The sequence below is a fragment of the Bactrocera neohumeralis genome, chromosome 6, assembly GCF_024586455.1.
Source record: "Bactrocera neohumeralis isolate Rockhampton chromosome 6, APGP_CSIRO_Bneo_wtdbg2-racon-allhic-juicebox.fasta_v2, whole genome shotgun sequence".
Lineage (NCBI taxonomy): Eukaryota > Metazoa > Arthropoda > Insecta > Diptera > Tephritidae > Bactrocera > Bactrocera neohumeralis.
The window spans coordinates 37,297,005-37,309,542 of record NC_065923.1 but is presented as its reverse complement, the minus strand read 5'-3'; the positions used below and the strand labels follow the sequence as shown (position 1 = coordinate 37,309,542).

The window sequence follows — 12,538 nt, the reverse complement described above, 5'->3', positions numbered from 1 at the left end:
TAACTCCGTAAAGTATTGGACAAAATAGGTAAAATCATGCCAATTCTATCTGGATTTAGCTAATATAATATTTTCACACTTTCGTCAAAATTAACTGAACGTATAATATTGGATATACCCATATAACCACGATGTAATACCTCCTCTAGCTTTTATGACGGTCACTACTCTTAACGGCATGCAGTCAAAAAGGTTCTTAAGAGTTTGCTGGGTTATTTTGTTGTATCCTACATTTTCCATAGCCGCAGTTAAGGGGTTATATACCTTTTTTAATTTCAAAAAATCGAAAATTTTTTATTGCTTTATATATACTTAAAGAATCAACTCATTTTCTCTTCAAGAGAACATGTTCTATCGGAAATAACATATATCATAAAACTGAACGATCGGAATCAAGCAGTTTCACATTTGACAAAAAAAGTTGGCACAGCTAAGACAATAATGTAATATACGCGCGTCTCGTCGCGGCCATACAAACTGAACACTAGTTACTAAAAGATATATACGTGCAGCCGAAGTTAACGTTTTTCTTGTTATTGAACATATCACGTCATAAGTGCTCAATCGAAATGGTCTTCAGTTTTTATACTCAAACATTTTTTTTCAAGCTGTGAAAATGACTTTGCAATTTAATTGGTGACACAATCAATATAAAATATTACTCACGGATTTAGCTCGGCATGGAAAACTACTCTTCGAAGCCGAAAGTTTTCTTCAAATTTTTTTTTCATTATGTCAATGATGTTGTAATTGGAAAACAGCCCCAGATCATTTTTCTGTGCGACAATGAACGTTCGACTTCTTTTTTTTCGCATATTTTATTTATTGAATCTGCTTTTTCTTAAAGCCGAAATAATTTTTTAGCGAATTTCTAGTGACCAAAAAGTTCATTTTTTGCATAAAAGTACGTTCGTGTGATCACAAAAAAAAGCATTAGCCAGAGGGTTTGGGTGATCAAGCATATAGGAATTACACTAAACTAACTTTATGGATATTGGTTACGCATGTACCATGGTGAACACGTGATTGTTCTACCATTTTTGATTGAAACAATATATCAATATTGGTCTGCCAAACCCCAAGTTGAATGCCATACATCCAAATCGGCTTTATGACCGCATTAAAAACTATTTTGATTTTTTTTAAAAGCAATTTAAATTTGCAGCTCTAATCTTCATACATGTTATTTTATAGAGATGTGTTTTCTCCACGTATCAAAACATAAAAACAATATATTGTTTATTTTTACTGCCGTGGTCTAATAAAATAATTGCTACATACCACTAAAAAAATCCTAAACTTTCCTTTTTTTTACTTCGACATAGCTGTGTCGTCCGCAAGTTGAAGTTAATACATTATTAGCTGTTGGAAGATCTTTTTATATGGTGAGTTTGGGCTAAAACACTGCCCTGGGGTACACCAGCCTGGGGGTACACCAGCTTACCTTCATCATTTTGCTTTATCACGTGGCATAAGTGCTCAATCGGGTTTAGGTCTTCAGGTCCTACTCGTATATACTCAAACATTTTTTCAAGCTGTGAAAAAATTTAATTCTTATTATTGTTTCGTTTGCAATTTTATTGTTGGGAGACATGACACAATCAATATAAAATATTACTCACGGATTTAGCTCGGTGACATGGCGCAGAGTCGTCTTGAAAAATTGCCTCCTTTGAATATAATAAAAGGTCTTAAGAGACTGATCTCTTTAGCGAGAGCCGAAACTAAAAAACAACTAGTTCTTCATAACCACCCATTCTCCACACATTTGAGCCTTCATTTTGTCAATTTGGACACAAAAGTGTAAAGGAATTTACAACGGATGTAATTGGAAAAACACCCCCAGATCATCTGACTTTTAGAGAAATTAACGGTTTCGACAATACACTTTTTATACATTCATTCACTCTGTATTTATTTTGTACAATATTAATGTGGCTACACATTTTATAAGAAGTTAGACCCACTTTTGGATTAACGAATATGGGTTGTTCAAATAACTTTATTAGTACAGGACAAGTTGTCGACAAAGTCCAAGTTGTACTTGCTTTCATTTGACCACAAAAACATTTCGCCATTGCACAAATGTCCAGTTCTTTTACTTGTTTGCCCATTCTAAACGCGATTTTTTAATTTTTTGGGTCAGCATTGGCTTCTTTGCAGAACGCCTTTCGAACAAATCGGCTTCTCGCACACACTTATTTTCAATCTATTATATGTTTCCAGCTCTGCCCGTATAGAAACAGAACTTTTAAATCGATTCTTAACACTTATCATTTATATTATGCCATCAATCATTTTGTTAGTTGCACCAGATTTGGGACCAAATACTTTTTTCACCCAGGTCCTTTAAAGTATCCTTTTTTTGCAACAAACGTACCACAGTTGAACGTGAACTGCCCACACTTTTAGCAGTGACCCTATCAGAAAGACCTTCCTTCACCAAAGCATCAATAGCAACTGTTTTATCACGTCTCAACAGTTTTTAGGCCCAATTTTGTCTTGACTTACATTTGCTGTAAACACATCAACAAAACTTCAACGCTGGAAATTCCCTTTACTGCTTTACAAATTAGTCTGTAAATTCACCACGCTTTTAACTTGAATGACAGTGTTCCCACAAGTGCGCTTTTCATGACCGCCAGTGTACTCTATAGTAACATGTTGCAAAAATATAAAAACCTGCAATCTCAGCGGCAGGAACTTAATTTACTTACTTATGGCATAATGATGGAAGGAATTGAGTTCGTAATAAACTTAAGACAACAAAATCTAAAAAAACGGCTAAAAAAAACATTAAAATCTTTCAAATGTCTTTATTTAAAATTAATATAAAACAAAAATTAATTACAATTCCATAAGTTCTGATCTTCATGAAACTGTATAAGCACTAATTCGTAGGTGACAATGGTGCCGGCAACCTAAAAACATAATTTACAAAATTAAATCAAGAAATTTCGGAACCAACGTACTAAATCTCTCACCGTCAATACCAAGCCACGAGTAATGTTAAAAAATTGCAACCCGGTTAAGGCTACCGTATCCATGCCAATCTCATGAGCCAAGCGGTCGACTTCAGGATGAAAGCCCTCCTTTGGTACCTTTTTGATTATTTTCAAAGGTTCACGCGAGCGATCGTTGACCTCGGACAAATACAAAGAAACCGCCAAGGTGCGGGCCAATAGAAAACATAGTGACGCATAGAAATAGACGAAATGTGCCACAGATGGCATTGTGCTAAAGAAAAGTCAAAAAATAAAAAAGGATTAATACTCTTTTGGTACTCTAAATGAGTCACAAGCACAGATTTTATTTATGTTTTTATTGAACTTACTTCATGCTCTTGAGCAACTGAATGCAAACAAAGTAAAGATTATTAGCGAAAGAGAGCACAGTTATGGCCGATACAGCGGAATCTACTTGTTCTATGAGGTCACAAATAAGCCGATATTGCAAGCGGGTACGCGTCCAATAAGATTCGGGCATAACCTGAAATCGAAGCGAACTAAGTGAGAACTAAAAGTTATACAAATTACTCCAAATAATATATTACCTGCCCCTTGACACAGTCTAAACTGCGCTGCACCTGTTCGAACAAAGATGAGAGTCCTATGCCAATTATCATTAGAAACACATCCATGTAACTCCAACCGAAAGTCATGAGCACATTCAATATCTTTCCGAACCAAGCCAGCCAAGTAGAGTAGTCGAAAACGAAAAAAACTTGCGAAACAACGGTCATAAAATACGACTCGATTGGATCCACGCGTGAAGGACAATAGTTGGCGAAGTGAATGGCCGAAATGGTGCTCAATAGATGCTCCGCTGAGGGAAGTATTAATTTTAAATTAACGGCTAACTAACTAAACATGTGCTATGGATTCAGCGGACCACTTACTCAGCGACAATGTGATCAGCACAAAGGTCACCTTATGCACCCGCACCGCCAGCGCCTCGCGTTCACGCCACGTCTGAAAAGGCGGCATATGCCGCTCCACCCGCTGCCATTTACGCATCAGCTGCGGCCATTTCGCAGCCAGACGCAGGAAACCAATTGAAGCCAGCAGTATATTGGCATGAAATATTAATGGTTCTAAGCACGTTTTATGGTTGAAATAAGAGATTAAATTTAAAGTAGTAAATTAGCAAGATTCGCAAGACGCTTTCTAAAAGCCAAATGCCAAAAGCAACCACCAACCAATGTTTCGCACATCCAGCACACCTTTTACGACCATGTTTATTGTGAGGCCCGTATCAGCAATGGTCACCAGCGTATATAATATGCAGTACCAGGTGCGAAAACTCTTCCAGCGAAAGGACAACCCTTTCGGACTGGCGGCGAGTATGCCACGCACCGGCATCAGACAGAAACATTGAGCAATCACGAGCACTGAAATCAAAGACGACACTTCGTTTTTTATCGACATATTTTTATTTTTATAATACACGTACATTAGGGTGTCTTTTATTTTCTGAATTGATTGAATTTTTTACAAATGCTTCTTGTGGTTTCAAGTTTAGTCCTTAAACTAAGGATCCAATGTAAACATGCTCCCTATTTTCAGTTTAAATCGTGCCTAAATCTTGTTTTCCCATATAACGGGTGTTTTTTTAGAGCCGTGAATTTTAATGAGGAAACACTTTTTTTCGAAGTTGGCCTTTTTGACAGCTGTCACTTGATTTATACTCAGTTTGGCTAGCCAATTTATATTGAATAGTCTTACTCCGGAACAACTTTTGCAAATTGTACAAATGTATTGCCAAAATAATTGTCCGGTTCGCGCGACGCATCGGATCGGTAAAAAACTTTCTTCCGTGATAAAGCTATATTTGGTTGAATAGGTAAGTAAGTAAATATACTTAAAGAACGCTTTGGACTCATAGGTAATAACTTTTTCGTGCCTGAAGTGGAATGTTGATGTGGGTGACCATGAATTTTCAATTTATTGAAGGAAACTTTCGATGAGCAATTTCTCAAGTCGTCAGCTTGTAAAGTGACCTCCAAGATCAAACGATTTAATGCTGCTGGACTGTTTTTTGTGGGCTTATGTGAAGCCGCTTGTCTACTAGAAAAGTATATTGTCTATAACTTTCAAGGAATATTTCTTTAAAAATCAACTTGTGAAATAATGGACACCCTAATTCCCGTACAAAAGGTTGAAACTGTATTTGCTAGTATGAGTGTGAAGACTCGGGTGTATGTGTGCGAAAAATCGCAATAAAATTGTGGTTAAGGATGGGTGTAAAAGCATAAGTGACGCATATTTTTTGCCATACACTTACATAAATGGACATATGAATAAAAAATGAATGTAAAACTGAAAATGTACGGCTGTGGTCTTAAGGAAAAGAGCCTTAAACGATTGAAAGAAGAAAAGGCAATATGTTGGAAACGTTTTTCAAGCCAGAGCAATAATCGACTCTTATAATCTTCCATGTGAACACTTTGATTATTTCACAAAAACTGCAAAAACGTTTTGAATATGCAACTGATTACTGTTTTCAGCTGAAGTGCTACTCGAAATGATTTCCACAAACTGCAAATTTATCGATTGTTATTGCAAATAAGAGTTAAACAGGAAATTTGTAGGTTTAAAGCAATTGGTAAATTCAGTTGCAATGAGTAGAATTCATGGAAGCTCGTCTAAATTCATCGCTAAAGTGTTGGATATTTTTGTACACAAGTTTAAGGTTGGAGCTGTTCTAAAACCACATGTAATTATTTAACGCATTTGAAAATTCGGAGAGCGACCTTATTTTAGTGAAATAATTCCGACATTGAAATATTGTCAACGTCATTAGATGGTTTCGAGGAACCAACGATTTCATTCTACTCGTTCTATCTTAGCTACTATTATATTCGAAGGGGGAGTCTTATTCCCATGGCCAGTTAAAGAAATTGTGTTTATTTCTCAATATTTTGAACTTACACAACGATACGCCTACTTAAAAACTCTTAAACTCCGTAAGCTTCGAATCTATTTTGCGGGATTAATGTTAAGTATTTCTTCGCAATGTAAGCTTAGCCTATTATCTCTTGCATCTCATTTTACTCGCTCTCTATTTGTTGATCTCGTTTAGCTCTTTCGCGGCCGTTATGCTATTCCCAGTTCTATTACGAGTATAACTATCGCGGTCAGGTATCCTACGGTGAGCAACATCTGCTTACATCGCCGGCATATGCGGTACTATGTTATCGGCTGATACGCGCTCTGCTATCTGCTGTTCTACTTGAGTGTTTTTTACATTAAATTTCGTGTCATAAAATAAAATGTTCAGAGAATGTTATTTACTATTTCCACAAAAGGATCATGTCACTCCGTAAGCCCCCATGGGCAGTTAAAAATTGCGTTAACGACCTGTCGAGAATTTTACTGGTATCGTATATTCTCTTAAGCTCAAGGGCTATTATATCTGGTGGCATTATACCTGATACAATGTACTGGCTACTCTGACAGCGCTTTCTCTGAACAGGGAAAATACCATTTTGGCATATATTTTACGAGTTCACGCTTTCGTATCTCATAACTGGTTGGCTAGCTTTGGTCTCTAGTTTTTTCCTGCTCGTGATCAGAACTGTTTTTGTTTTCTGACCCGCTAGCTGAAGTTTCGATGCAATTAGGCATTTTTTAATTTTATGGGATACACATGCGCTTTGGATTCAATTATTTTAGCCTCTTTCGGCAAAGAAGCCGCAATATTCCATCATATTATATATTCCATAACATTGGGCCCAAAACGGACCTTTATGGTACCCCATTACTTACAATATATCTTTTGATCCCTTTGTTAGTGTCGTATAACTGCACTCTGTCGAACAAATAGCTTTTTATAATCCGCAATAAAAAAAAATATGTCGGAGTTTTGACATTGCGCAATTGCACATCCACCTTGCACCATCAATAGCTTTATCTGCTATTCCGGTCAGCTTTTTGATTGCGTCGACAGTCGAGCGTTTTCTGCGGGAACCAATTTGGTTGCTAGATAATCCATTTTCAACTTCTTCTTAGTGTGCTTCAAGGTGTTCACAAATCAGTCGTTCCAGAATTTTTACAATTTTGTCTAATATGCACAATGGTCGATACGCACTATTTATCTTAGCTACATGTTAATAGATATCGGTATTGTATGATGCGTGTGTCCCTCAGCGAGGCAATTTTTCGTAATCATACTTTCATGATATTTTGAATACAAACCGAATGAACTTATTTGAACTGATGAGATCCATAATTGAATACATAACTAAAAAATTAAAAAAAAAATATTCCTGAAGTAATTTCGGGGAATGGTGCTGAGTTGACAGTTTTAGGAAAAAGTCCAGGTCCGAACGGTTACTTAGACTTGACTGTCGTGAGAACGAAACATGAGGAAAATACCTTTATACGGTACGAATATGTATCGTTCTTACATATATTTCATAAACATTTATGGAGCATTTAAATAGATGTGCCAAACATACCACAAACCCTCACAAATCCTCAAGCTTGTCATATTTGTAAAGGAAATATTCCTGAAGATCGTGGCTGTGCTCTTTGCATATAAAGAATATTACTAACTGGTGTGATTTGTATGGTGTTGTTGATCCAAACTTATGTATTTAAAACTGTTAATGAAGCATTAAGGGGACCCGGTGGTCTAGAATTTTCAAAAAATCGAAAGTCGAGAAAGTATAGTCCTTTAAATCCAATATACTGTAAAATTTGTGGAAGGATATTCACATTATTTTAGCTTCTACAGCCGTTTTAGCAGGTAGCGCGCGGTCGAGGGGCTCAATGAATGGATGCTTTGTACGTCATTTATCTCAAAACTACTTTTTTCGGCGTGACGTTGATGAAAAAAAAAACTATCCATCCGAATCACTTGAAATTTTAATATGGTGTTTGTAAGACCAATATCTATTGCTGGGACTACGATCAAATTTTAATTTTAAGAACTTCGAATTTTTTTCTCGATCTAAAACTGGTCCAAAAATAGCTGTTTTCAGAATCTGAACTTCAAAACCGCGAAATTTTTTTAATTTTAATTTTTTTTTTTGGTTTTAGTCCCAGCGATAGCAGCACTCCTACTGATTAACAATTTATTTGGTTTTTATGTTTCAGATGTTCACAAGAATCAAAATCAACAACGGCACCGGGAGTCATCTTTTAAGATAGCTTTTTTTGGACGCCGTTTTTAATATTGTTAAAAACTTTTTTATTTGACAAAAAAATATTTTTGTGCTTTTCATAAGTGTATGCATAAATAAACTGTAAAAATTTCAAGTTGATTGCTCTTTTTTGAAACCTTAAAAAAAATCCAGGAAACACCCTTAATTTTAGGGTTCTAGACCACCGGGACTCCTTAACGTTACAATCAATGACGAAGCAAATGGTTCTCGTATTTTGGTTCCCAACGAAGGAAAACATAATCCATAGAACGTGTTCACCATCCATAACTGATTGCAGTGAACCGAAAAGCAACAATAACTGTCCCTAACAATTACGTAAACTAAGACTCTATTCTGATAAACTAGCCACCACTGACTGGAGGGAAGTCAAACTTACCTTCTATGTTTGATACGAATTCAGGAAGAAGAGGTTAGAATATTTTCAATAATGACATATGTTGAAAAACATACTTGCCACAAAAGTTTGAAGTTTTTATGATTTGAATACAGAAGATTACAAATTATGTACTAAAATTTAAAAACAATACTTAAACTAATATAAAATATACAAATAAATATGCATTTAATTACTTACAGGGGCCGACGGCTTCATGAAAGCTGCCATTGTGTATGAAATCCGCGCGTGTACCTCGCCTGATGCCACCTTTTGGATAGTTGTCATGGCATGGAATGAAATAGATTCAAATTTAAAAACTTGAAAAGAGCTTAAACAAAGCAGAGGTTCCTAAAAAAACAACACGGCTTACAATTTTTTTTCGCAGCCACTGACTTTCTGAAACTCTGGGGACAACGTTGTTATTGCTTTGCTTAAAATACTTTTAAGTTGGAAATTTTTACTCACGGACTTTCGGCTGTTTACTTTGTTTGTACAACTCTTTGGTTAACTCCCGCTTCTCATCGAAAGCAATTGTGGTATGCCTTTTCGACAGGTAACGGGGACCGTTAATTATTTGAAGTTGCTTTCGGCGCTGCTGCGGTTTCCTTTTCATTAACGCAAGTTCGTAAACAATATTTCCAAGTAAAGTAACGCAGAAAGAAGTTAAGAAAAAAGAGATCAGAAGGCGAATAATTTATTATATAAGTGCACACAGCTGCTCAAATAAATAGTGACACTCTACAGAAGACAAAAAATATGTGAAACTAACTTTTTTTATATTAGCGGTTTTCTATTCGCCATATCTCTGCTTGTTAGCTTTGACCGCAGCTCTCTTGGAAAGTAATTTATACATAAACAACAACAAAATTAGCGGAAAGAAGCATTTCTCTACCAATATGTTAGCAGTTAGGGCAATCCCCTTACGTTAAGTTAGGTTATACTGGCTGACTGTCACTAAATCTATGTTCACTTTAAGCGTTCACCAAAATACAATGAGTTTCGGCAGAGGTTTTCTTCATAGTAAAGCAGAAACAGAAGAACTCCGCGCAAAATCTATTTTTTCAGCCTAAGGTTCGACATATTTAAGTGGAAAAACAATATTTGTTTACGCTTCAAATTAATGGCATGTGTATATAGAAAAAGTGGCAGAGATCAACAGTAACTTTCCAACGCATGTTCGGCATATTGAAATATATCTTTAAAAGTATTAACTATTCTATTTGGTGGCTGAACTATTATTTTGAGCAGCTGTGTATTTATTATATTTATTTTTTTGTAAAAGTATATATACATTCCAGTAAGATTTTGTATAAATTTGGTAAGATATATAAAAAGAACAAAAATTTAATGAAATAAAATCTATGAGGACAAGGCAATAGCCCAGTTGCAATAGCAACCAAACCTGAACTTATTTGATAGATTCCACAAAAAAGTTGTTTATTAACAAATTTGGCATAGCCTGACGAAAAACATTCGCCATTGTCAAATATTCGCCGAAAATTGGTCACAAAAAAATATAAAGCCTACGAATAAAACTTTTAAAATGACCAATGGAAAACTCATAAGTACGAAAAAGAAAATTAATTTCCACATCTTTGTTCAGGGTAAGAGAGCTGTACTACTATGACGCATATACCCTTTCTAGTTACTAGTTAAAGCTCAAGCGATAGGCCTTCAACTATCGAAGCTGCAAAGACTAGCCTGCGTGTACCTTTCAGAGGCAATACGTGCTTGCCCAACCAGAGCAATTGATTTCATTTTGGAGCTCACATCGCTGCGTGTAGTGATCGAACAAGTAGCGAAGCATACCATTCTCCACATCGCAGCAGAGAGTTCTGGCAAAGGGAAGATAATATCGTCTCAACAAATGAAGGCCTTAGGGGAAGACACACCACTGGCCCTTCTTGCAAGAGACGGCGTTACAAAGACAGTAAACTTCACAAAGAATTTTAGTGTTACTCTCGGCAGGGATGGAGTAGACCAGTAGTAGGGGCAGCAATAACCAGTTGTACACTGGCGGCTCGAAAATACCGGAAAGCATTGGAACAGGTATAGCGGGACCGCATACCAAACTATTCATCCCATTGGTATTGGGATGTTTTAAGAGCATTTTGCAAGCAGAAGTCTAAGTCAGTTTGCAAAAATCAATCTACACAACCAACGTATCGCTATGAAGTCAAATCACTATTGGGGGAAGAGTGTAGAAGGCTGAACCGCCTATCACTTTTGCAACCATGTAGACTTGATCTGGGTGCCGGGACAAAAGGGGTAGCCGACAATGATCTGGCCGACGCACTAGCAGTGCTACGCCAAGTTACTACTGAGAGGTTACAACTCAGCAAGGTTTAGAGATATAATCAGCCTCCCTCAAAACAAATTTCGTCTCCTTGTCGCGCTCAAGAAATACTGGTCACAGTTACATAGTCTCTTACGCAATTTGGTTTTGCGACATGGAACATGAAACTCCAGAACATCTGATTCTAGATTGCCTAGCAATTGTAGAAGCAGACTTAAGGCCCTAGGATAAATCTACGTGAACACGCCCTCCAAGAATTATTCAGAGTGCTGAACCTTTGTGACCATATGTGATTAGGAGAGGGCACAATAGACCATAGGCCGCATTGCAAAATTTCAGTTATACGAGATTCTATATCTTCTAAACCGTATTCTATCTATCTAACCACTCAACAAAATTTGAAGAAAGAAATCTTGAGAAACCCCATTTGAAGGTTAACTGACGTGAAGAAACTGAGCGGCTACACTTTAGAAGGCTGTAAGACAAAAACATCTCAAGTCTCGACTTATTTGAAATTATTTTTTTTGGAAAAATATTGTTTTTTTTTTTTTAATTTCACATTAGCTGAGCCACTTAAGTAAAATGTAATTCATTGCAAACAAACAAAGCTAATCAAAAGCTTGACTCACCCAGTTAAAAAACGCTTAACACTGTACTTTCTACCGTCATCCTGCTGGAACTCAGTAATTTCCTTTGCTTTTAGGTAACGCACAATTTGCTTTAGAAATGTATAATTTAAGTATGATTTATGCATGTTCGGGAGTTTGTTGCACGCGATTTAGCACTATTTGTCCGCCGCCCACCACGCCTGTACGAGTATTGCAAATAATTTAGGCGCTTCTCCGGCAAAATATTGTGTTCATGTCACGAGGTGGCCCGAAAATACATTTATTTTCAGCGCAGAACGTATAAATAACCGGTCAATTAGTTGCGGAAACGGAAGTGCCAACGCTGTAATCAAACTGTTTTCGCGAGTTCGCGACTTGAAGCTAGCGAAGTGACTTCATCAAGTAGCCCAAAAAACGATAAACCGTGATAATTGTCGTAGCTTTCAGCTTTTATACACTCATATACAGGTACATACAAGCATTTCAACAACATTTGCCTCGAAATGTCTGCACATTAAGTGCCCAAGGTACGTAGGAACCCGGCGGGCATTTATCACAATCATTTATCGCTTAATTGTTTTTTTTTACTTCGCTGCTCAACTTGATTTCCTCCCTTCATTTAGTGAGCAAATAGTTTTTTTAATGTGAATTCACATTTATCTTTCTACCAACAATTAATCTAAGGCAGTGACAACATTTCTCAACACCAATGTAAATTTAACACAAATACAGTCACCAAAATCTCATCTAGAAATAGTCAAAATCGCACAATCCGCAGTCCATACATTTTTTCCGAATTTGCACCCATATAATTTTTCGACCCTCTGTTTGGCTTCGGTTAATATACCGTAAAATAAACTCTATTGAAAAGTGTCTCATTTCTTTTGTTGATTACGTCGCAAACGAACGTGTTTCTCTGACAAACTTATAAAAAGGCAACGAGACGAATTTGTAAAAATAATATTTATTTGAAGCCTGTAGGTTAGATTCGATTGTTGATTCAATGACCGCGCTTAAACTACTGTATATAAAATAGAACTCCTGTATCCGATCTTATAAGCTTAGGCGTTTAATTTCTATTCCCACCAGCT

At 36.5% G+C, this 12,538-nt stretch overlaps 1 protein-coding gene across 1 annotated transcript; it reads right to left on the bottom strand.

Annotated features, from left to right (window-relative positions):
- Positions 1 to 2,801: 2,801 nt before the first annotated feature.
- LOC126761488 (gustatory receptor 5a for trehalose-like) lies at positions 2,802 to 11,816 on the bottom strand. The gene is made up of 9 exons (XM_050477684.1): positions 11,469 to 11,816; positions 9,009 to 9,148; positions 8,742 to 8,810; positions 4,199 to 4,390; positions 3,899 to 4,093; positions 3,554 to 3,825; positions 3,335 to 3,489; positions 2,985 to 3,237; positions 2,802 to 2,921 (listed from the first exon to the last, which is right to left on the bottom strand). Exons 1-9 carry the CDS (start codon positions 11,591 to 11,593, stop codon positions 2,844 to 2,846), a joined length of 1,479 nt encoding a protein of 492 aa, XP_050333641.1. The 5' UTR covers positions 11,594 to 11,816; the 3' UTR covers positions 2,802 to 2,843.
- Between the last annotated feature and the right edge of the window lie 722 nt (positions 11,817 to 12,538).